The sequence below is a fragment of the Mirounga angustirostris genome, unplaced genomic scaffold (assembly GCF_029215605.1).
Source record: "Mirounga angustirostris isolate CCGP_5_RB_7025 unplaced genomic scaffold, mMirAng1.0.hap1 SCAF_2, whole genome shotgun sequence".
Classification (NCBI taxonomy): Eukaryota; Metazoa; Chordata; class Mammalia; order Carnivora; family Phocidae; genus Mirounga; species Mirounga angustirostris.
In genome coordinates, this window is record NW_026991710.1 from 66,576,513 (window position 1) to 66,602,582 (window position 26,070).

Here is a 26,070-nt window from a genome sequence, read left to right on the forward strand (position 1 = left end):
GCGGAGGCAGAAGCGTAGGGACCCGCCTTTTCCTTGTCCAATCATAGGTGTCCCAGGCTTGCATCCGTGAGGGTTAGAACGCAAAGATGCTGCGCAGGCGCATTGAAAACCTTACCGGCCCTTCTCTTGTTCGCCCGCGGAACCTTTGAACCGAGTACTCGGGCCAACAGGGGAAGAGCACCGGCGGGGACTTGTCAGGACGATTTGGAAAGAGGAAAGGAAGAGGAGGAGCGAGGAGCCATGGCGGCTTTGGTTGCTGTTTGCGGTGGTCTAGGGAGGAAAAAGTTAACGCATTTCGTCAAGGCTGCTCTCTGCCTCACAGATCCTGGGACTCACGCGGGTACAGTTTCCATATCCTATACTCTTTGCAGCCATTGCCGTAGCGCTAACTAGGTTGGTGGAGTTGTCATTATTAGCTCAACGACGCCGGTTTTTAGGCGACTAAGAGCTTCTCCAAGAGAGATGGGAATCTGTAATGACCAATGACTAGTATTTTATTTTTAAAAAGATTTTATTTATTTATTTGAGATAGAGCATGAGCGGGGGGCGGGCAGAGGGAGAGGGAGAAGCAGACTCCCCACTGAGCAGGGAGCGGGTTGTGGGGCTGGATCCCAGGACCCTGAGATCATGACCTGAGCCGAAAGCAGACGATTAATCAACTGAGCCACCCAGGCGCCCCCATGACTAGTATTGTAAAGCAGAAGGGAGGGGGGTGATAAAGCAGAAGGGGGCGTGAATGTTATCTAGTACACTTTCTATTTTCCTTTTAAACACACAAAGAGAGTGATCGCGTGATTCTCAAAAAGAGGCAGGGACTTAACTTGCTTGAGAGCTCCAGGTAGAGTTGGTAAGGAAGGGACATTTCCAGAGTCACCCGGTAGTGCATTACAGGAGTTGTCTAAGGTCCCAGATCAGGGCGCAATTGTGACATGGGCTCCTGAGTCTTTCATTTCTGCATTTTATCTTCTCTGTCAATAACTACTCTTTAGGAGGTCTGTTACATTTTCCCTTTGGTATAACAGTGCCTTTCTATTGCTTTCCCCTTAAGTGTTTGCCTTAAAATCTGTCTCTAACCATGGAGGGGAAAATAAAATTCATGAACAGAGCAGGTGAGAGGTTTGTAGGGGTGGAGAAATACATGCCCTTTCCCCAAAGCCTTGGAAAGCACATTCATCTTAAATCTTATTCTGCCTCACATCTAAAGGTTTTTATCCAGTTGTTGTATGTGAATATAAAACCTTTCTTTTATGTTCTATCCTTTGATTCATCTTGCTTCCATAAAGACAAAAATCTTTCTTTAGTTGCTGAGCTGATAAAAAGAATTGGTTTGTTGCTGTTTATTTAATTGCAGTGCTGTGGAGAAGTTGTTCACAATATAAACAGGTAGCCGGCAATGAGGACCTGGTAAGACTTTTTTCCTTCTTTTTAAGGCATTTGCAAATATGACCAAATTCTTATATTTTAGCTATTTGAATACGACAAAACGATTAAGATGATAATCAGTTTGAGTTTGAAAATTACAGTTCATTGGTGAATTGTCACTTAAGTGAGCTTTGAAGTAAGAATTCCTAGAGTCCTAACAAGAAGCATTGCTTGTGTAACACTGTATTTTTCTTCTTAGATCTTAAATTTAAGGATATGTGCTTTGGAAATTAAAAAAGATAGTTTTGGTGGGTGCAGTAATTACAGAATATCCAACAGAGGGATTACAAAGTCTACCTGTACCTTGGTTCTCTTCCCCATTTCAGATTCAATTCTTTGTCCTATTCATTACTGGGGGTGGGGAGTGGGTGTTTTAGTAAATGAAGGATCAAAATTGAAGTTTTATACCGGGACATTAAATAGTTTCTATTAGCCTGTAGGTGTATTTTTATGGGTTTCAAGTACTAGCATTGGGCTTAGCCAGTGTAAGTTTTCTTGCTACCTGCAAAGATGATTTGACACTAATCAAACCATACAAAGCACTTAGCGCAGTGTAAAGAAGGAACATAGTCATTATAAGTGAACTGCATGTAAATTGGATTAAGCAAGTTTGAGTTGGAAAACACAGAAGTCCTCTAGTCCCTTGAGCATCCTTCTTGTCATCTAATGCACACCATAGTTCAAGGGAGTAAAAGAAATTACTAGAGCTCTTTTCTAGGTCATCAATTCCCCTGAGGCTCTAAATGAAGTACGGGCTCTCAGAATAAAGCTCACAGTCTCTTTCATTTGAAATTTTGCATACAACTACAGTGGATTATGGACTTCAAAGCCATTTCTAGATTAAGAATCTCTTGATTGGAGACTTGAGTATACTGATTATAGAAGGGAGGCATGTGGCAGAAGCATTAGAGGCAGTAATGAAGACAGAGAAAACAAAAAGGCTGACATAAATGTGTAAAGCAATCTGGGACCATAAAAGTTATCCTCCCATAAACCTTTGTTTTCTCCAAGGATTGTATTTTATCCCAGAATCCTCCTCCATGATTTAATTCCTCCTTAGCCAAACCAGAGTATTTGTACAAAATATGTATGAACACACTGAAATCTTTAAAATGGTGACTCCTTTTCAGAAACACTGATTTTTCTTATATAAGCCAAGCTGTTGTATTTTTTTTTTCATAGTAAGAAAGGTACAACTAATCCTTTGGATAGATTTAAATGTGGTAACCTTAAGATTTAATTTTTTTAAATTTAACACATTAAACTGTATTATCTTTTTTCTTTCCTTTATTTTAGCCCATTCCAATGGAAAATCCTTATAAGGAGCCTCTTAAAAAATGTATCTTGTGTGGAAAACGTGTAGATTATAAGAATGTACAGGTGAGATAAGGTTTTACTTCACTGTGATATTTGATTTTAGGATTTGCTGCTTTGTTAGTCATAACTAACAGGCTTTGTGTAGAGGCACCTGTTTTAGTAACTTCGTAATTTCAAATCTGGTTTTCTATGTATAAGTCATCTGTTTTATTCTAATGAGAGCCCTTTAGCTCTCCTTCATCTGCTATTATTTCAGGTGTTTTCTTGTCTGCCCTGGAGGTCACTAATAGCTCACTATGCAGTGATTCTTAGTTGGTAGAGTTGAATAGTTTGGAAAAATCTCCTCTGGTGAATTTGGTCTCTGTACTAATAACACTACCGATATCACTGCTTTAAATGTAATTTTATCTGTTGTAGGGCTGAGCAGATTAAAAGTGGAAAATCTGGGGGAGAGAATGGTGCTGTAGTGAAGTATACAGACAGCAGCAAAAAGTGATAGTAGCTGCCTTAGGTGAAAACCAAGAAGTTTAAAGATGCATCTTATCAGAAGGATTATGTGTAGTGCCAGGAACAATGCCTGGTACCTGAAAAGTACTAAAGAATTTAATAAAACATAAATTATGGCAAGTGGCCTGATGGACCTGTACCTCTTGGAAGACCTCACTGTAGTCTGATATAGTGCGATAGCCTATCGTGACAGATGAAATGCTTAGTGCCTTATTACAAGCAATAGTATTTTAGGAAGTATCTGTGGAAAAGTTCAAGAAAACAGCTTTAGCACTGAAAAAAATGTGTACATTAATCTGTTTCATCATACTGGATGTTAACTTAGTAATCAGTTTTTTCACTTAAAAAAATGACCTATTAATAGAATGAGCATAGTTCAGTATTTTATGAAGTTTGAAATTTATTTATAAACCTTTACATAACTGGACAGTGATATATAATTTTTTAAATTTACATAATCAAGGTTGAACAAATGTATTGATATAAATTTTTTTCTTCTCCAAATATAACTCAAAACAGCTTTTGTCCCAGTTTATTTCTCCATTTACTGGATGCATTTATGGAAGGCACATAACAGGTATTTTGTTTTCTATTATAGCAACTTACAAAAATTATACAAATCTATTTAAGAAAAATGTCAAATTTTCAAGTTGTGCTATAAATCACTAGTAGACCAGATACTAGAGGTACTTTTGAGAAAGCCTCTTCGTAGCCCAAAAGGATTATTATTTTACACGTCTTCTTATGCTCAGAGTTAACCATAGGCAGACAACATGTAAAAAACTAGGGCTTTAGAAAATTGTGTTGATGTTTTGGAGTATACTGTAATCGTTCCTAGACTACTTATTTAAACCAGGGCCTATTTGCCTATAGGCCAAGTTAGATCTGCCACCTGTTTTTGTAAGTAGCTTATTTACATAATGCCTGTGGCTGCTTTGTGAGCTACATCAGAGTAATTACAGCAGTGACTGTATGGCCCGCAAAGCCTAAGATATTTACTGCCTGGCTATTTATAGGTTTTCCAACCTTTCCTTAAGATAGTTGCTATGCATTTTGAGTGTTGACATTTTTTATGAATATGAAAGCATTTTTTTATAGGTCTTTGTGGGAAGAAACAGAAAGAAATCACAAAAGCAATTAAGAGAGCTCAAATAATGGGTAAGAGCACCTGAAAAACTGAATTGGACCAATCAAAAGTTTGCTCATTATCTTTTGTGAAGCACTTTCATTATCTTTTACAGGGTTTATGCCAGTTACATACAAGGATCCTGCATATCTCAAAGACCCTAAAGTTTGTAACATCAAGTATCGGGAATAAATTATAGGAGTCTTAACATCCATCAATAAACATATTTTACAATAAATGGTTGTTTGATTCTAATATTGACTCAAATTACAAGATTTAATAACCTTTGGGTAGAAAATCGGCTCAATCCTTTCAAACTGAAGTTTTAAGTTAGTTCTTAATAATTGAAATCTTACAAGGAAAAAGTAAAGCTTCCTCTTCACTTTTAAAGAACATGAGTTATTTAAAATGTTAATACTCATTATTTTATATACATACAAATTTTAAAAAACTGGTACTGTAGGATGGTCCCTAGTTAGCTCATAAAACTCATGGGGATTTAAAATACAGAAAGGATGGGGGCGCCTGGGTGGCTTAGTCGGTTAAGTGTCTGTCTTCGGCTCAGGTCATGATCCTAGGACCCTGGGATGGAGCCCCACATCAGGCTCCCTGCTCGTCCAGGAGCCTGCTTCTCCCTCTCCCTCTGCAACCCAGCCCCCCCACCCCCCTGCTTGTGATCTGTGTCAAATAAATAAAGTCTTTTAAAAAATATATGGAAAGGATGACTTCTATTGGAATTTTACTTTAGGCCCAGATTCTGTCTTGTAAATGGGATTTTAGGGATATGGGTGCATGAAGGTGGAATGCTTGTATTATACACAAATTCCATGTGGCAGGGTGTGGATTTAAAATTGCTCAGATTTTCTAACTAGTAAATAGAAATATGCCTGGCTAGGATCTTCCCTTTGTAGAGATGTTACATGGGGATGGATAGTGATGCAGTTGCAGGACCTCAGATTTACTCCTGGGCTAGTCTATCTTAAAACTGGTAGCATACTTTAAAAATGATCCATTGGCAAATGGTCTAGAACTATCTTACTCCAGTGATACAAACTAATTGCCAAAGATGAGAATAATTGGGGAAAAATGATCTATGAGGACCCTTTTCCTTCATTTAATGCCCTGAAACTTGGGTCATCAAACTTATTTATGGAAGTTAAGCCAGTACGGACCTCAGCAAGGTTCTCTGATGGAAAATTTAGCATTTCTTTCTTCAAAGAAGATGGATCATTGTGCACAAGTATAAGCCAAATACATTACCTCTTTATAGTGTTTCAGCAAATTTAACTTTGGATGAAAGCCTGTTTCTTGTAAGCAGTCTTTGAAAAATCTTAAGCTATTGTCTTCAGAAGATAGTCGCGTATGTTGGTTACTTATTGCTTCTGCAGTACCTTGTCTAGCAGTTGGTTCATAAACTGGTACATGGAGGGCAGGGAGAGACTGAAGAGGCAGGCAACTCCCTATTTGTAGGTGGCAGGCTTAGTAATAAGCAAGGGAACTTACTTAGGAAGTTTGTCTTGGGTGGCCGCAAGACAAGTACATCTCTGCACCTGCCTGCTAGTCTTAAAAGTTTATACTGAGGCCTTAACTGGGTTCAGTCACACATACAATCCATATGGTGTCAACATCTTACTTTCTCAAGGCTATGTCTTTGGAACAGCTCACACTGTGGGAACAGTAGGCAAAATGTACATTCCAAGGACGGAAGTGGAACCTTTGCTTCAGTCCGGCTGCCAGGTCAACCAGCAGTCTTGTGTTCTCAATAACCTCCTCCAGCAGTTCATTTGTTGGTTGCATTTAGTCCTTATCTATGTTCTCTGTGATGTTCTATATGCTCTAGTGATGTTTGTGGTTATTTTAAGATTTTATTTATTTCAGGAAGAGCATGTGAGAGAGAAAAGGTGGTGGGGGAGGGGGGCGGAGTGGAGGGCAGGAGAAGCAGACTTCCCGCAAAGCATGGAGCCAAACACAGGGCTCCATCCCAGGACCCTGGGATCATGACCTGGGCCGAAGGCAGACACTTAACTGACTGAGCCACCCAGGCGCCCCTGTTTGTGGTTATTTTTAAGTTAGGCTTCAGACTGCCAACCTATTACCCCTCCCTCTGCCTGGTGTTGTTACACAGCAGTGCTTCTTAGGTAACCAGTTAAACGATCCCAACAGAAACTCATTATTTGTACAGAACATCCCTGCTGTTATATGGGCTTCATTAGCACCCCATGGTAACTAATGCATGTTAAAATAGATAAAAGATAGTTTTGATAGTAGCTATGAATTTGTTCTGTCACTTAGGAAGTAGCAGATGGAAAAGCAATGGTCAAAGTGTGTGTTCAGCATTTCATCCAGTGAGTAAAACATAAAGGCTATATGATGTATAGGCTTTGTGGAAAATTCTCAAAATTATGGAAAAGACAAATACAAAAAACACAGTAAAAGCTCTCTTAGCCAACTTCCACTTAACCAATTCACTGGATTAAACCGGAGCTTTACATCCTTAAAATCATACTGAAGCCCATACTCTTCAAACCTGTTGAGTTTTGCATTGCCAAGAGGCAGCTATTTTGTTCCCAGACCTGTGTTAGTTTTGTCTGTCATTGTATTGATGAAGTATGAGCATTAAAGTTATTGCTGCAATGAAAATGAAGTAAATGCTTTTGAAATAAAAAAATAGTTTTAAGAAAATAGTTGTCAAGTTAGGTGTGGTTAGGACAGCTGAAGAAGGTTGGAAGTAGGAGGGTGCTGTGAAATGAAAAAAAAAAAAGCATTTTGTACTCAGGTTGCTTTTCAAGTTTCTTTAAATTCTTCACTTTAAAGAAACTAAAACTGGGAATTGTAAAGGTTAAATAATGGATGTGATTTATACTGGAACACCAGCATACTCAGAAAAGTTCCTAATCCTACAACAAAAGATTGACAAATGAATGTACAATTCTGCTTTATGTTAAAATGAAATCTCGGTGATAGACATATGTATACCTATACACATATGTACATTTTTGAGTCCCACTTTAATTGGCCTTTTCAGCTACTTGACCAGCTGCTGATCTCAGACACGCTGCATTATCAGGCTTGTTCTGTTCTCAAATTCTGGATTCACTCAATTCTGTGTAGAAGACTCTAGACTAGGGAGAGATATTTGTGCCACATTACAGTTTTGCCATAATTAGAACTGCCAGATTTAGCAAATAGAAATATAGGACATGTGATTAAATTTGAACTCCGATTCAAATTCAATTATTCATTTAAACAATGAGTAAGTTTTCAATGCCTAATACTGCATGTTGTCCAGCATTTTATCTGGCAACCTAGCCATTTATTGTAACTTAAGGAGCAGGAATTACGGTGCCTTAGATAAAAATGAAATACATTTCATATTAACTTTAGACATTTTTTTCTATTGTGAAAATAAGGTTAGTCTTTCTTTTCCAATTCTAAAGAATGCTATAGAAGTTTAAAAGAATATCATTTAAGCTTTTCCCTCAACAGTTTCGTATAAGGAGCAAAAAACGGGGGCGCCTCGCTGGTTCAGTTGGTGGAACATACGACTCTTGATCTTGGGGTTGTAGGTTCAAGCTCCATGTTGGGTGTAGGAATTACTTAAAATCTTTAACAAAGGAGGGGGACAAAAAAAGGTTATGGTTTTAAAATAAAGTGCTTTAAAAAATAAATGTAATAGAACTTATGTATTACTGCAAAACACCTGAACATAGTAAAAACAATATAAATGGCTTTACCCTTCAGCCAATTAAAAATGTCCTTTTGGCCTAAAATGATCAAAATGTAGGAGACTGTGGATAGTCACCACAACCCTTCATTTTTTCAATGTCTTCATCTGTTTCGGGGCTGCTCATTGTGGATGCTTTTTCTTGATTACTACTATCAGTATCTGTTTTAGATGGTTTGTTTTGTATCTCTAATGGCCGTGACTTCTTGAATTGCCATCCATCATTGGTATCTAAAGCTTTACGTTTAATCATTTGCAGGGCACCACTAGCTGGACTAGCTTCAGGAATGTCAGTGTATTCTACCATTAAAGTCAGGTTGTCTATCACATTGAGTTGGTGGTTGGCAGTACAGCTACTTTTAGAAATATGCCTATTTTTCAAGGAGATAACACATGAATGAAGAAATTCATGATCTGGAAAAAAGGTCCGTAAAGCTTGACAAAGAAAAATGTTCTCCTGAGGGTCTTTTTCGATGTTCTCTCCTAAACAAAATAAAACAATAGTTCAACATACCGTATTTGTCCTACAAAGCTTTTGTAATCTATTTGTTAGTAAAGTCAAAAAGACTTTAACTGAACAGTTATATCAGATCCTCTAAACAGAAAAATGGTGTGCATAATCCCAAATACTAATTTATATGCCACTGTATTCTAAAAGTTTAAGTTGTATTTTTTAATATCAACAATATAGTATAGCTACAGTAATACCAAGTTCTTTGTTTAGTAGGATTTAATAGTATTAATAAAACAATTATTTTTAACCCTAAGGTAGGTGATCAGTTAGTATAGCCAGCTCATCCATAATTCACATCAGTGAGAATTTTTTTTTTAAAGCATAATTCACACAGAATTTTTTTTTAAAGCACAGAAGGTAGTGATATGTGAACTTTTTACTTACGTGCTGCTTGAATTTGTGCCTGTTTTCTTTTTTTAATTTCCCGTTTCAGTCTGGTTACGTCCTTTAGTAGTTTCTCTACTGCTCGCTCACTGTGTTCTACTTTCTTGCATATACTCTGCAAAATAAAATAAGGGCACAGACAAAATCCAAGTTGTATACTACAGCTAGGTTCACAAATGATAGACAGTCCTTTGTGGTACACAGTATCAAGTATTATTAGCCTTTATAAACACTTTATTTTGCTATTTTCTGAAGGAACTCAACAAGCACTTATATGGTGTTTTATAGATTATAAAATGCTTTCCAGACGTATTAACTTTCCATTTATACACAGCTTTATCACACCAGTGATACCTGCTTGATAATACACAGAAATAAAAAAGGTATTTCAGTCACTTTGGAACAAAAAATACTGTAGTATTTTGAGAGATGCTTGCTTACTGCAAACATTTAACATTAAGAAACTGACAATAAGGAAAAGTAACTTTTATTGTTATGAAAAAGCTATTACAGATTTTTAATTAGTGTGAAAGTAACAACTTTTGAAAAGCAGACTGGCCTTACTTGTCATCAGTTTTAAGTACTAGTTAAAATACCCTTTGACTCAGTGATTTCATTTTGGGAATATATTTTAAGTAAATAATAAAAATTTATATAAGATGATGTTTCTTAGTATAATATCAAATCAAAAGTTACTTATTTCCAATTATAGGGTAACAGATTGTTACATCTTGTTTTAGAATGTTAGTTTTACTTCTTCATGCTTAGTTTTAAAATGGATACATTTTAGGATATCTGCCCAGCCTATTTCTCATGATCTTGTCCACCATGCCATAAAAGTTCACCAGTAACCCCTTTACCAACTTCCACCCTAACTGACCCAAGCAGAGATACCACACAGCCAGCTGGCAAATCCCAATCTTCTGAACAGATCTAAATGCTGTTCTCTGGTTAGCCAGTGAATGAACAAACAGATCTGTAGGTACTATGAAGGAAGGCAGTGTGCAGACACAAAGGGAAAAAGTAAGTTTGATGACATTCCGGCTCCTGGTTCCAATTCCTTCCTGAAGCTCAGCTGCTTTCTGCCTACAGTTCCTGTAATATACCTCTACATCCCCTATTTTAGCCCGAGTTAGTACTCTGACACAAGAGTTCTAATATATTGCTATATGAAATACACTGCCATTAAAAAGAACTAAAGAATATGTAACAAAAATGCTTAATGCTTTTGAAATGAAAAATGCTTAATGACAGCAAATAAAAATGACACAAATTTGTAAGTCCCCATCACTGTCAACTATGTATAAGTATGTATATACTTTATACATATATACAAAAAATTAGAAAATATGGCAAAGTATAAATGGTTATGCTACAATGATGGGATTCTGGATGTTTCTCTAGTTTCTAAAATTCCCATTTTATCATTCACATTAAAAAACAGTGAGCAATATTAGTAGTATAAAATGTATTAACCCTACTTCTCTTAATGTGCCTTGTTGATGAGTATGGTGGCCATGGAATATACTACCCACATCTCCATTTGGAGGAAGCATAGTTGACTAACAGCCCCAACTACCATCCTTTTGGGTCCACTACTGAAGCCAGAGGCTGCTCTTAACTGACTGAGCACAGTGGGGTATTGGTACAAATCCATTCCAGTAGGAAAACTTTGCTGAGACTCCCATCAGCCTGGCTGAAACCACTCCGGCCCTGCAGTCTAAAACTGTCTCTACCCAACTGTCCTCCTTCCTGTCCCTTCTCAGGTGTCAGACTCAGCATTACAAGTCTCTCTGCCCACTCTTGCTCCTCCCCCCTTTTATCCTTCTCAGGCCTAATCTCTTACATGGCTAGTCCCATCTTGATGTCTACTACTCAACTGATTAAATGAGACTGAATTCAGTCCTGTGGTAGATTATTCTGTTCTCAAATACTGCTTCCCTTTTTATCCTGTAAAAGGAATTATATATCCCTGTCTACCGCCATGAAATAGGGATATATAATCTGGCCAATGAAAGTGAGTGGAAGTGACATGCCGGCTCTGAGAAGTTTTAAGAGCTGTTGTGAATGTCTACCAGCTTTCTTGCTTTTTTCCCTTGTCATGAGAAGAGCATGTCCCACATAAGGGCTACTCCTTCAGTCTGGATCCTAGAATGAAGATGGCACTTAGAACAAGAGGAGAGCTGCAGCCAAGATATAATGTGAATGAAACTGAACTTTTGCTTTTGTAGGCCACTGAGATTGAGGTCTTACCGAACCTAAACTACTACAAAAATATAAACCTAATCAAATGTCAAGTTATCCCTAAAAGATTTCAGTTATCAATTTGATATGAACTCCAGAAGTAGTCTTTTAAGTGTTTGATATGTTAACTTACCTTTAATTCCTCTTGTAAAGAAGCATACATTTCATTTATTTTATGTACCTCCTTTAAAGATCCATCTTCTGTAAAAAATTCAGAGCTGGAAAAATTACCATTTTGTCAGGCAAATGTATAGAAGTCATTTTAATGCTATAATGAAACACTTATTTGTAGTTGAGGAACAACAAAAGATTCTTTTTACTGGTTTTGTAGGGACCATATTTTGTCAACCTACTTGTTTCACAGCAAAACCAATCAGAAAACTTAGTTCAGGGGCGCCTGGGTGGCTCAGTCGGTTAAGTGTCTGCCTTCGGCTCAGGTCATGATCCCGGGGTCCTGGGATCGAGCCCCGCATCGGGCTCCTTGCTCTGCGGGAAGCCTGCTTCTCCCTCTCCCCCTGCTTGTGTTCCCTCTCTCTCTCTGTCAAATAAATAAATAAAATCTTTGAAAAGAAAAAAAAAAAAAAAAGAAAACTTAGTTCATATATCTTCATATTAGCAGACTTTGAAGCCTCTTAAGGACTATGGCCAGGACTCAAAAGAGGTTAAGTAAAAATAAAGACTGAAGGAGAGAGGGGTTGAAAAGGTTTCTTTCTTGGCAATGGGGACCAGTCAATTTAAAAAATATTTTATTGAATTTAAGTCATCACTGAAAGAGGCAACATTATTTTACATACCAAAAAGGAAAAAAAAAAGGGCTAAGGCATAGTTTGTAAAATATCCCAATTTGAGATGTAAAACTGCGTCTCAGAATCAGTGAAATATGGTATTCAGTTTCTATAAAATGGTTAATCCTTGTGGGGACACAAAAATAAATAAAAATCTAGTCCCTTATTCTCAGTTTCCACTCGAGTAAGCACTCTATAGTACCAGTGTTATTTCTGACATTAACTATTCCCTTAATGAACACAAAAAAGTTATAGCTCAGCACCCTACAGGATGAGTGAGTCTTGGCTAAAGCCTCATATTTTTGTCATTACTTAATATCCACTCTAATTCCATGCCTTTATAATCTTTTTTTTTTTTTAAGATTTTATTTATTTGACAGAAACACAGCGAGAGAGGGAACAGAAACGGGGGAGTGGGAGAGGGAGAAGCAGGCTTCCCGCGAAGCAGGGAGCCCGATGCGGAGCTCGATCCCAGGACGCTGGGATCATGACCTGAGCCAAAGGCAGACGCTTAACGACTGAGCCACCCAGGCGCCCTCATGCCTTTATAATCTAAATTGTTGCCTTAGAAAATTATTTTGAGACTAGCTACTTATTCTTAGAATACATATGAGGACACATACAGGATATAAAATACCCCCCCTTTTTTGTATATTATAAATGAACAAGTGCTAGAAGGAAATATGGAGAAATTAAAAAGTCTGTTTTACTTGAGTAAGGTGGTCATTAGTTTCATTTTTATTCTATGTAATAAAAAATTAATTTTAACAAACGAATAGGAGTAAGTTCAGTGGAAAGCAGTTGAAGAATCTCACCTGTGAGTTTTTACTGCTCGGCTAAAACCAGTGGACTCACAGGAACCTGACACGGTTTTATAACCCAGTTGTTCGGACATGCCCAGATTGGCCACCACTAATGGTATCCTGTGAAAAAGTCTGAAGAAATGAAATTTTAAAGTATAAACTTAAAGTGAAATATTAGCATCCACCTATTATATACCTATATATACTTATATATATTATGTACAGAGTACCTTTCCCCTACAAGATTAAAAAACAAAAAAAAAAACCATTCCATACTACTTACCTGAGATAGAATTTACTGACTTGAGGCAAATGGCTTTCAAAAGTGGTGAAATGTGCACAGTGTAAGATAGTTGTGTGAAAATAATACTTTAATAGCTATTTTAACATGTAAAAATAGGCAGTATTGTTGAGATTTAGCCTGTCTTCCATGAATAATAAAATTAGTCTTATTTCGAACTCTTTTACTTAATCCTCATATTCCATCAGAATGTTCTATAACTTGGGAGGGGGGGCGTTAACTCATTTTGGTGGGCCATCAAGAATGACCTTTCTTCCTTGCAGAGGTTAGAGAAAAGCTGCTCAAGTACTGAGGCTTAGTTCCATATTATGTCCTTTAGCAACCAGTTTTCCACCTTATGGTAAATAATAACAAATCCTCGGTGTCAAAAACACTCGTCATCGTTCCATACTAGGCTTCTAATTCCCTAATCTAACCTTCATTTTCCCATCTATAAAGAAACATGGTAGACCAACTTCGGAGGGTTATTGTGACAATCTAATGCAACAATATTTGAAAATACTTGGTAAGAGGCAAAAAGTACAATGCAAACATTGGGTATATTTTCCTATTAACTTAAATTGCCAGTGACTGGCCAACATTTACCCCTTCTGAGGTTTATATAAGGCATGCTCCAGCCGATGAGTAGAGCAGCTTTCTGTTATTATACTTGGTGTTAACAGTAGAAAAACAAGTTCCCGACTTGAAAGATGATTTTGTAAGTTTTTGTGAAGCAGTCTCTCTCTAAATGTCATGATCTGGTCTGAATGACGTCGGAATTTGTACCAACCAACCACAGTCTGAGAGAAAATACAAAGAAAAAAAAAAAATCAGGTATATACCTTAATGGTTACAATTACTATGTGTCTTACTATCATAATTAAGCAATAAAGTTGACAGCCTTAAAAATGGCTTTCTTAAATTTATAAACAAAGCACAAACTTAAGTATACACTTTACTTTTTTTTTTATTTATTTTTTTAAAGATTTTGTTTGAGAGAGAGCGAGAAAGCAAGCAAGCACGAGCCAGGGGAGGTGCAGACGGAGAGGCAGACTCCCCGCCAATCTGGGAGCCCGACGGGGTGGAGCTCGATCCCAGGACCCTAGGATCATGACCCCAGCCAAAGGCTCACCCAACCTACTGAGCCACCCAGGTGCCCCTACACTTTACTTTTAAAGTATGCAAACTGACTTACAGTCAAATTACTTTCCATCCAGTTACAGGGCTACTATTTTAGTCAATATAGAGAAAAAAATTCCTAACTTCCTCTAGTTTCTTTATGGTTTTTGCTATTTTTAGTCTTTAGTCAAAATTTAAATGAAGAAAATGTCAAGGAAAACAAGTTAACTTCCTGTTTGGGTACTTGGTTTGCTAAATAAGTAAACTGAACCCAACAACTTTTAACTGAAATTTATATGGGAATGATATCACCTACCCCACAGAGTTGGTTTCAAAATTGAGTAAGATCATATTAAATGGTTTTATAAACTGTAACATCTGCTGAACAAATTTGTTAGTTATTACTAAATGTTTTTAAACTGGAAAAATAAATCTCATTCACAGGGAACTTAATAATTATAAGAGAAAAACAACCACTTTGCTTAGAGATCTCTGTGTGACAACTTTAGCAACTAAGTTTTATATCTGCACTAGAGGAAATTAAAATGAGTTCTCTTCTTTTTAAAACTAAAACGTTTTTACAGGTACATTTTAAATATCCAAATATAATTGTGGGGGGAAGTCCAAAGCATTTTCATCAAAGGATGGTTTTTAAAAGAAACTCCTTTTACTGAATCTACTTTTATTCTCAACTCAAGATCAAAATGTTTTAAAAAGAAAGTATCCCCCCCCCCCGCCCCATTATGTATTTGGAAAAAAAAACCCTATTTTGATCACTCAACAAGTCTTAACTAAACACCACGTATGTGTGGAGGGTTCCAGTGAGGTTCTATATAGCAAAGTGCTAGTAACTGCAGCTATGTAAAAGAACAGTAATGAATTAGGTCCTAGAATAAATGCACTTGGGGGCGCCTGGGTGGCTCAGTTGGTTAAGCGACTGCCTTCGGCTCAGGTCATGATCCTGGAGTTCCTGGATCGAGTCCCGCATCGGGCTCCCTGCTCAGCAGGGAGTCTGCTTCTCCCTCTGACCCTCCCCCTCTCATGTGCTCTCTCTCATTCTCTCGCTCTCAAATAAATAAATAAAATCTTTAAAAAAAAAAAAAAAAAGAATAAATGGCACTGGAAAGGGGTATGGTAGGAATGTAGAAGAGAAAGAGATCAATGCTAATTAAAATATTTGAGGATGAGACCAAGATTAATACTTTTAATGACTAGTTTTGTTCTCAGAGCAAAACTTTGAATTTCCAGAAAGAACAAGCCTTTCCTCACCTGCTTATAGGACACTGTTGAAGACAAGTAAGTGCTGCTTGAAAGTTCTGTTAAAGTATTACACGTTTTTTCAGAGCTGAAAATAATACATATAATACCAAACAAAAAACAAAAGGTAAGTCAGGGAATACCTTTTTGACACTTGATAATATTTTCTTCAGTGCTTGCTCATTTAGTTCACCAGAAGAATTATAAAAGCTGTAAAAACCAAAATTAAAGGCATTACAAATAGGCTAAAAATATGATTTTACTAGCACTTTTAATTTTAGTTACTCCTTACCCAACCAAAATCCATATACCCACTTGCTGGTCAGATGAAATTCTAAAAACAGAGAAATTTCTCAAATTAACAGACTTAAAGTGGTTGAAATATGAGGCCCATAAGCAACGAGAAAGGAAAAGGAGTGGAGAAATTTCAAGAAATAAGTTTGGGCATCACATTTTTTTAAGCCTAAAACAAAACAAACTATCCATTAAATATAAGAAGTTTTAAAAGTCTACATAGCCAGTTCACAATTCACTTATTAAAACTTTTTTAAAAATATTGATACATACAAAAGAATGTGTGAGTAATGAAACACAACAAAAAGACAGTTTATTCATTGCTAATTCCAAAAGCTATATACTTCTATCAAGTTGAGAAGCACTTTAGGAGCTGGTTGGTTTTGGGTTTTTTTTTTTGCGGGGGGACAAGGGGGTTTAGATGTTAGTTTAGTTTAGTGGTCTTTGTTCTGTTGGAATGTCAAAGATGTAGGGAGAATTGAAAGATAATTCTAAAAGATTCTAAAGTGTTTACTTCCGGCTTTCTTCCTTCTTCAATAAAAGGGATTGCATATTTTCCTCCTTTTAACATTCACTGAGATCAACAATATTCTTTTCTATGATAGTGAAATACCTGTTATGCAAAATCCTTTATAAATAATACTCACTATAATAGGCTTTTACTGGTAATTCTATTCTGTACTGAAAAAACGTAGTTATGTCAAACTGAAAAAAAATATATCCTAATAAGCAATGTTTTTTTTTTTAACTTACAAAGACTTTCATTAAAAATTTTCCATCGAAAAATTTTAATGGGAAAATAGACAAAATGGAGTGTTCCACTTATCAAAAGGGGGTTTCAACTGATCAAACAGATCCTTCCACTTTACCTGTTTATTATTCTAACATGAATACTCTAAATACAAGTTTATTCCGGGGCGCCTGGGTGGCTCAGTCGGTTAAGCAACTGCCTTCAGCTCGGGTCATGATCCCGGGGTCCTGGGATCGAGTCCTGCATCGGGCTCCCTGCTCTGTGGGGAGCCTGCTTCTCCCTCTCCTCCCCACTTGTGCTCTCTATCTCACTATCTCTGTCTCTCTCAAATAAATAAAATCTAAAAAAAAAAAATTAAATACAAGTTTATTCCTGTATTTCTCTAGCATGGCCCACTTCCCACTTCTCAAACTGGGGCATAAGGCTAAATACACTGGGCATATAAGAAACAACAGGATAACAGTGTACACTCCGTGCAAACACTGACTTTATGTGAAGTTCCTGGCAAGTGGGGCCATTTTTATATAGAAAGATATTGTGCAGAATTCATGTTAAACTGCGTAATTTTTTAAGTGAGTTTTAGGCTTCAATGGATTGTTTTCCAGATGTTTCCTCCAGATTCTGGGTAAGTGATTCGGTGTTATTCAATGGAAAACTTTGAGAAACAATGTTATTAAAAAAGGGTTGGCAAACTTTTCTGTAAAGGGCCAGAGTAAGTATTTTAGGCTTTGCTGGACAGTCTCTGCTGCATGTTCCTCTGTTGTTCTTTTTGTTTTTTATTTATTTATTTTATTTTATTTAAAGATTTTATTTATTTATTTGACAGAGAGCGAGAGAGCACAAGCAGGGGAAAGGGAGGCAGAGGGAGAAGCAGGCTCTCCACCGAGCAGGGAGCCCGATGAAGAGCTCAATCCCAGGATGTTGGGATCATGACCCGAGCCAAAGACAGATGCTCAACCATCTGAGCCACCCAGGCATCCCTCTTTTTGTTTTTTAAACAACGCTTAAAAAATATATTAACTATTCATAGATGGCCCTATAAAAATGGGCCATATTTTGGCACCCTCTGTATTAGCACATAAAACTGGGCATTAAAGCTTATCCAACTGGGACTCCAAGAAATATGGTATCAAAAGGCTTTAACATGTTTACCTGTATTATTTAAAACAAGGAAGAGACATCATGGTATGCTGTTGGATTAGAACTGACGAAATCCTCATTCTTCTAGTTTGTGCCCTACCATTAACCAGTTCTGTGGCATTGGTTGTAACATGAACTTTTTAGGCCTATTGTTTTACTAAGGGAAAATGAAGTGTGTAGAAAACTACTGAATGCCAGCCTTTTCAGGTGGTTCTCCTTATGCTTCCCTCTCCTTCATCTTGTAAAGCTAAAAGGCTGAGGCTAAAAGGCTGATCATCATTGGACCAGATGGGCTTCCTCCATTCTAAGACTATTAAGTTGGTATAATTATTTAAGACAGTTGCCAGTAGATTTTGAATCACTTTTTCTTTTCACTCTTCCTTCCTAATCTTTTACTGGTCCAGAGTCCCTTAAGGAAGTACTTTTTAAGACTCTCCACCAAGAATCCCTCATTCCACAAGTATTTTTCTATGTCCATTGTATGTAAAGCACTATTCAAGATCTATCTCTTTTTGGTACAGCAGTTTAAGGCCACATGAAGCCTTGATTTTTGTCACCTGCAACCACAGAACTTTTTCACCTTTACTGTTTGCTCTACTGCAATTCTTATACAACCTTAGTGTACATACGGTATATCTAAGATAGAAATGCTGATTTTTCAAGTACAGTTTATATAAATCATAAAGTTAAAACTACACCATATTATGGTTACAGGTGTTTATGAAAATTCATTTATGCGTGTACTTTTCTATATATATTATACCTCAAAGAAAAGTTTTTAAAAAATATCAGAGCCTATTAGGGCTGCAGTACTATTACTATCTGTAGGACTAATAACACAAATTTTCACCATAGGAAGGCAATAGGAAGCAGGCTGGATAAAGAACCTAACCAGTTAACAGACAAAAGATTACATTAAATATGTAGTAAGTGAGAAAACAAATAATGAAATAAGCTGAATAAAAGAGTAGAAAAAAGGGCTGCTGTTGATGTATGAGAACATGTCACTGAGCTTATAATATGCAATGAGGTGACTCTGTGAGAAAAGCAATCCTCTAGGTAAACTGGTACCTGGGAGAGTCAGTGGAGACCAGCTAAAGCAAGCATATAAATACAGAGAAAGAACTATTAGGGTTGAAATGAACAAGTGAATTTTCAGGTATTTTTTCAGAAGTCTTTTCATTTTCACCAGTACCACCACGTATAAACTGATAGATGTTTTGTTTTAAAAATTACTTCAGGGCGCCTGGGTGGCTCAGTTGGTTAAGCAACTGCCTTCGGCTCAGGTCATGATCCTGGAGTCCCGGGATCGAGTCCCGCATCAGGCTCCCTGCTCAGCAGGGAGTCTGCTTCCCCCTCTCATGCTCTCTCTATCACTCTCTCTCTCAATAAATAAACAAAAATCTTTAAAAAATATATAAAAAATAAAAATAAAAATAAATAAAAATTACTTCATTTGCAGAAAGTAATTTTCACAATGGATCACTTACTTGCTCTTACTACTTACCTGAAAAGCTGATAGCATGGAATATATTTCTGGATGTCTGGAAAAAAGGAATTTTTTGCTATGATTACATTAATTATCATTTGAATAGCATATATTGAGGACTTCATATATGAATAGCATATATTGAGCAAAGAAGTACTTTAACACTGTCTCATTTAATTCTCACAACAAACCTATGACACAGATGTTATATCATTCCTTCCATTTAAAGATGAGGTAACAGACAGAATGGTGGGGCTAAAATTCAAACCCAGTGCCTCAGTCTTAACTAGAACACTACATTCCCTCTAAACAGGTTTAATAATGAACGGCAATACAAGAGATAAATTTAAAAGTTGCTATATTTTCATTGAGTTCTAAAAAGGTTATGCTCTAATTTTACCCAGTTGACAACAACAGCTGCTAAATGGATTATCTTCTGTTATTCCAAGTAGTTGCTTCATAAAGGATTTGTCAATGTTAACTACAGACTAAGGAAAAAAAAAAACCCCAGTGTCTTTTCAGAAGTGAGTTTTATTCTTGTCAACAAAAATACATCTAAATTCTGTGCGAAAGAGATGAAATTCTATTGCATAAGACACCATTATAAATCTTGTAAGAAACATCAAGATGAATATGGTGTTCCCTCTATCATTCCAAATTTTCAGATCTTTCAAAGTTATTGAAGGAAGAGTAGGAGTGAAACATTCACACCTGATAACACAGAAACCTGTCAAGAGAATACAAGTTCTGGGGTGCCTGGCTGGCTCAGTAGGCAGAGCATGCAACTCTTGACCTCAAGGTTGTGAATCTGAGCCCCACATTGGGTGCAGAGATTATTTTAAGAACAACAAAGCGAAAACAAGTTCTTCTAGGCTTTCCACTTTTAAGTGTCCCTTGTGTCAAAAATCAAATTTTACCAGATAGCATTTACTGGATCACTGTAACAGCAATCATCTATTTCAGATCGTTCCCGTGACATGTCCTATTTGTGTGTCTCTTCTTTGCGCATATCCTAGCCAGATCACTAGAAATTTTTTTAGTCACTTAAATCAAAGACATCCGTTTGGTTACAGAGAATTTGTGACTCTTCAGCTAGATGAGGAAACCCATTATCAAACTGCTGTTGAGGGGCACCTGAGTGGCTTAGTCGGTTAAGCATCTGCCTTCGGCTCAGGTCGTGATCCCAGAGTTCTGGGATTGAGCCCCACATCGGGCTCTCTGCTCAGCAGGAAGCCTGCTTCTCCCTCTCCCTTTGCCTGCAGCTCCCCCTGCTTGTGCTCTATCAAATAAATAAATAAAATCTTTAAAAAACAAACAAAAAAACCCAAACTGCTGTTGAACAATCTCTTCAAGTAAATATCTGAAGGCTGGAGACATCTCTGCATGTTTGTACCTGCAAGTGCCATCTTTAAAGAGAAAACTACATGAAATCACCATTTCAATAACTTTATGTGTATATTAATAAAAATAATTCAGTCTATTTAGAAAAGGAAAAGTGATTATTCTCTTTAGACATTTTTCTAGCAAATGTGTTATCCTCAGATAAATCCCTGTCTGAAAAACAAAACAAAGCTTAACAGAAATAGTCTGTTACTGGTAACTGGCCAAACATGCTGGTGTGTGTTTGAAAATGTGTTATGATGAAAATCTCATTAACCAAAGCAGTGTGATTTGGTGATTCTGGATTTTACTTGTTAGTCATCTAGTGATCCAACATTTTAAAATAATCTGGGCAAATACTTAAGTGGAATCCTACAGCACTTGCCTAATACCCTGATGCTTAGCATTGTTCCCAGCACAATGGAGTTGCTCAATAAATGATTGCTTAATTAACTCCTTAAAATATGTTTGATTACTTTGGGCAGCATGCCAATTACAATTAGGGGGAAAAATGCCCCCAAGGGTTTGCTTTTAAAAAGCTTGTATCTGGGGGCACCTGGGTGGCTCAGTTGGTTGAGCGACTGCCTTCGGCTCAGGTCATGATCCTGGAGTCCCAGGATCGAGTCCCGCATCGGGCTCCCTGCTCGGCAGGGAGTCTGCTTCTCCCTCTGACCCCCCCCCCCATGTGCTCTCTGTCTCATTCTCTCTGTCTCAAATAAATAAATAAAATCTTAAAAAAAAAAAAAAAAAAAAAGCTTGTATCTGGGGGCGCCTGGATGGCTCGGTTGGTAAGCATCTGACTCTTGGTTTTGGCTCAGTCATGATCTCAGGGTCCTGAAATTTAAGCCCTGGGTGGGTTCCAGGCTGAGTGTCAGCGTGGAGCCTGCTTAAGATTTTCTCTCCCTCTGCCCCTCCCCGCTCAAATAAATAAATCTTAAAAAAAAATAAAGCTTGTGTCTGAGCAGAAAAAAACATCATTAACAAAGTAAAATTACAAACTGTATAAACATGTGTAACACAGGACAAAAGACCAGTTACCTTAAGTTGTAACATGGTATTACAAATCAGTAAGAAAAAGCAAAATAGTTCAGCAGAAATATAGTTGAAGCATGCAACAGGCCTGTCCTTTTCAAAAAAACGAAAGCTGCCCCCAAAGAAATAAACAACTTCATTTGTAATTAAGAAATACAAATTAAAATTACTTTCATTTATCAAATTGGCAAAGATTAAAAAATTGGATAATACCTAGTAGTGGCAACAGTATGGGGACCCAGGCACTTTTACATATTGTGGAGGAGTCTTAAAATAGCATGACTTTTCCAAAGGCAATGATCTACAAGGAATCTGACTTTCCAATAGACTCAAGGCACAGAGATATATGCACCATAAAGTGTTTATCATTATACTGTTTTGTATTAACAAAAAAAAGGAAGTCGTTCATTTGCAGTATACAGATATAGCGAGAATACAGATCCATTAGAAAGAAGGGCAAACTATACACACTGATACTATTCTACACTAATAGAACAGTATCAGTAGAGATATTTATCTTGGAAATATTTATCCACGTATAGTATAATCCCATTTGTGTAAATAAAAATATATATACATTTATATACATGTGTATTGTTAATGAGTAAAAAAATACTCGTAAAACGGGTTGCCACAGAAGAGACTCTAATGAGACTGAATTGACTTTATATATTTACTTTACACACATATACTACATTTATATACAGATGTAAATTTACATATATACTTCCAGTTTTAACCTTTTAAAGTGGCAAACGAAAAGTGACACACAGGACTATAAACCGATACAATCTTTCTGCAAAGCAATTTGCTAATACAGATCAAGAATCTTAAAAATGCTCAAACCCTTTGACACCATAATACCACCCCCAGAAATCTATGCATAATAAATGTAGAAAAATGTGTAAGGATGTTTACTGTGGTATAATTTATGAAAATGAAAAACTGGAAACAACTGATTATAATTTATTTAAAGGACTGTTGAAATCACATACAGAATACAATGCAGTTAAAACAGTGATACTTAGGGGTGCCTGTGGCTCAGTCATTAAGCATCTGCCTTCGGCTCAGGTCACGATCCCAGGGTCCTGGGATCGAGTCCCACATCGGGCTCCCTGCTCCACGGGAGGCCTGCTTTTCCCTCTCCCGCTCCCCCTGCTTGTGTTCCCTCTCTCGCTATCTCTCTCTCTGTCAAATAAATAAATAAAATCTTTAAAAAAAAAAAAAAAAAAAACAGTGATACTTAGAGGCTTGTTTAACATGGGAAAGTGGTCATGACACAGTCTGATGTCATCATGCCACATTTTTTATAAAGCACATCACCAATTTTGTTTTTCAAAATATGCTTAGAAAAAACCGTATATTAGGTAATCAGAAAACCCCCTATATATTTTAAAGCTCCCTTTTCCCTTCTTCCTGAAAGAACAGCTGCCATCTGCTGCAGGTGCTTCACCACCCACTCCTCAACCTCTCTGCAGGCTGGCCTTATACTCCACAAGTTACTTAGGGTTTTCAGTGATCTAATCACAGTTTTTTCAGTTCTCCTCTTCCAACTTTTCTGCAGCATTTCATGTTTTTGTCCGAACTGTTTTATCTTTTTTTGGTCTTCACTTGCTGGTTCCTTCTCCTTTTGCTGGGCCATCTCTGTGCCACTTAAATATAAGCAGGAGCTATTCCATCCTTTTCCCCCAGTAGTCTTATCTGCATTCTATGTCCCACACTCTATCTTGCTTTAGCAGGCCATGGCCATAATTTTAATTGAGAAATGAATGCAATAAAATTGGCTTTAAAATGTTTTATCTGTTTCTTAAAACAATTTAAAAACTAATTTATGCTGATCCTGTTCAGCATAAAGCACCAAATATAAGAGACACAGAAATAAGTGACTCACCAATTGTATAAATAACTTCAACATCATCCATTTGGGAATCAGTAATACTATTCTTGGCTTCACCTTTCACTTCCCCAAGAAGAAAACCTTCCTATAAGGATAAAAATAAGCAGTATATGGAATACCGTGATTGAATCAACTACTCAGTCATTTAACTAACCAGTATTTCCTAAGTGTTTCACAATGTATACGGGGAGTGTGTGCTACAGCCCCAGGTACCCAAAAGAAAGACCAGGTGCACTTCCAGTGTAGTTGGGAAACATGAACAGAAGAGCGACTACAAATAAAATAATAAAATGAGTGGAAGAGATTGTAAATACCACTGTGATTTTACCACACCTGGAACATAAAAGGCTTAAAGCCAGAAATGAGCACACAATGTTTGAAGGAGGAGGAGCAGAGCAGTTTGCCTTGGAACAGAGAAGGCTCCCGTTTCTGAGTAATGAAATCATAGATAGATAGGAATAGCGCCGATAATGGAACATCCCAAATAATTAGTCAAGGACTCTGGATTAATGGCACGTGCTTCTGGAAGCCAGTGGATGCTTCTGAGCTATGAAACGACACAATGATTAGTGTTTTTAGATTAAAAATTGTACAAAAGACTAAAGATCTGGGAATTCGGTCTGATTTCTAAAAGGCGAGCTACGAGCCCTGTTTGTTTTTAAAATGCAAGCATTTGCCACAACAGTAATAATATCTTTGAATTTCAGATTTTTCAATTGTTTCACTTGGCACATTTAAAGACCCAATATGCTTAACAGACAATAAAGATTTTATCTTCTTCATAATTAGTTAAGAATGCCCCCCCATTTAAAAAAAATAAACCCCACAAATAGAATGTTTCAATAACTGGATGTCTTTACTGGAGTGTCGGGGTAACAATCCAGAACTCTATAGTCCAGTGTTGTAGACAAACCCTGGGAAAGGAAGCAGGGTCAACGCAAGTACAGCTATCCAGAAAGCCACCTTTTAAAGATGTTAGGAAAAAGATATAAGAACTAAGGGCCTATTTAACACTATGGTACTTCCCAAGGGCTAATATTTTAAGCTACACAGACTTAAGGACCCATTCTGTTTATATTCACACTAAGGCATTCCAAAATGATTTCCACCATCGCACACATTTTAAATCGCCATATATTTGCTCTTAGCTGGGTGTTAATCCACAAGGTTATTTAAAATTGGACACATGAAAGATACCAATTCCAACCTTATCAGGATTGTGCCAAAAAAAGAGAAAAGAGACGTTATAAAATGAAGGGCACAATATTTAGCAGAAATCAGTAGGTTTTGATCGGTATGGTATTCTCTAAACTGTACTAGCATACTAAGCACTTAAATCTAAGACACTACTTATCAGGCTCAAAGTTTTCTGATTTCATAAAAGTTTTTTAAAACGTGTACCGTATTTAAAAAGCTACTTCATCCAGAGATTTTGAACCTGGCAGAAGTATAAAATAATAATTAATATTTGAGGATAAACAAATGTTTCCATTATAACTGAATTCATCAGAAAAGGAACTAAGGCTGCACAATTTCATAAATTCAATACCAATGCAAACAAAAGTCAGATATCTGATATACCAAATTAGACTTTATCATCCACTAAGCCTTCCCCGAAAACAGGCACTGGATGCATCCCCTACAATTCCCTCACTAGCCTACCATTTCAACAAACACGCACAGTGGGTGCTGTGCACGAAAAATTCAGCTGTCTTTGAAAACTACTGGCGGTAGTGAGGAAAAAAGGAAAGTTAATCCGCCACCTTCCTAGCGTAGTGGGAGAACGCTGTGAACTTTCCATCCCTTCCCAACCAAGTTTAACCAGAAAAAAAGGGAGACTGCTGGAAGAGAGCAACGGGGGCGTGTGGGACACTCCGGTCCGGGCGAAGAAATAAATACGGGTTAGAAGAGGGAGGGCTAGCCTCGGAAAAGACTTGGCGGGAGGGAGGTACACTTAGGACGGCCCAGGAGCGGGAGAAGGCAGAGCGCCAGGGCAGAGAGCCGGTGGGGCGCCGTCGGGGAGCTCGTGGGCAGGGACCGGGGAAACGGCAGCGGGGGGCGCCGGCGCGCGGGGCCTCTTCCGAGGCGACGCCGGAGCCCGCCTCGCCCCTCGGCTCACCGTGTCCGAGTCGGTGTTGAGGTGCTGGAAAGCGAGCGCGCCGAGCACAAAGCCGGAGAGCACCGCGGACGTGCTCTCGCCCTCCATGCTTCCGCAAGCGAAGCGCCGCGAGAGGGTGCGGAGACGGGGCGCGCCAGGCCGGGGTCCTTATGCGTCGCGGCGGCAAGGCGGGGCCGAGCGAGTAGGCGGGGCCTGCGCCGGCGCACCAGATGCCGCGCACTCCGCCGAGGGAGCGGGCCTAGGGAGGCGCGCGCGTTCTCCGGCTGGGAGGGTGCGGCTGGGTGGCTGTGGCGGGCCGGGCCGGGGCCCCTTGGGTTCTTCCCTGGCGGCGCCGTCGGGGTCGCACCGTGACTTCGGCTTCAGACTTCGTCCTCGGTGTTGACACCGTTGCAGAGCACCATAAAGCAAGTTTGGGTGGCCAGCTGCTGCTGAGCGATCCGAGGCATATATGCAAACTATAAAAAATGAACAGTGCTGACAGAATAG

At 37.9% G+C, this 26,070-nt stretch overlaps 2 protein-coding genes across 6 annotated transcripts; one reads left to right on the forward strand and one right to left on the reverse strand.

The window, feature by feature from the left end:
• The first annotated feature begins 108 nt into the window (after nucleotides 1–108).
• MRPS18C (mitochondrial ribosomal protein S18C) lies at nucleotides 109–4,610 on the forward strand. Of its 4 annotated transcripts, none has more exons than XM_045880851.3 (6): nucleotides 109–340; nucleotides 1,352–1,404; nucleotides 2,719–2,802; nucleotides 3,766–3,823; nucleotides 4,345–4,404; nucleotides 4,488–4,610. In XM_045880851.3, exons 1-6 carry the CDS (start codon nucleotides 241–243, stop codon nucleotides 4,562–4,564), a joined length of 432 nt encoding a protein of 143 aa, XP_045736807.1. In that variant the 5' UTR covers nucleotides 109–240; the 3' UTR covers nucleotides 4,565–4,610. The 4 variants fall into 4 exon arrangements, with proteins under 4 accessions (XP_045736807.1, XP_064440793.1, XP_064440794.1 ...); XM_064584723.1 differs by having other exon boundaries at nucleotides 113–340; nucleotides 4,332–4,404; XM_054508840.2 differs by lacking the exon at nucleotides 3,766–3,823 and having other exon boundaries at nucleotides 114–340.
• Nucleotides 3,627–25,746, reverse strand: ABRAXAS1 (abraxas 1, BRCA1 A complex subunit). Of its 2 annotated transcripts, XM_045880850.3 has the most exons (9): nucleotides 25,585–25,746; nucleotides 23,460–23,550; nucleotides 19,175–19,211; nucleotides 15,626–15,692; nucleotides 13,713–13,906; nucleotides 12,839–12,958; nucleotides 11,372–11,456; nucleotides 8,995–9,109; nucleotides 3,627–8,579 (listed from the first exon to the last, which is right to left on the reverse strand). In XM_045880850.3, the coding sequence occupies exons 1-9, from the start codon at nucleotides 25,669–25,671 to the stop codon at nucleotides 8,146–8,148; spliced, it is 1,230 nt and encodes a 409-aa protein (XP_045736806.1). In that variant the 5' UTR covers nucleotides 25,672–25,746; the 3' UTR covers nucleotides 3,627–8,145. The 2 variants fall into 2 exon arrangements, with proteins under 2 accessions (XP_045736806.1, XP_054364814.1); XM_054508839.2 differs by lacking the exon at nucleotides 23,460–23,550 and having other exon boundaries at nucleotides 25,585–25,696.
• Between the last annotated feature and the right edge of the window lie 324 nt (nucleotides 25,747–26,070).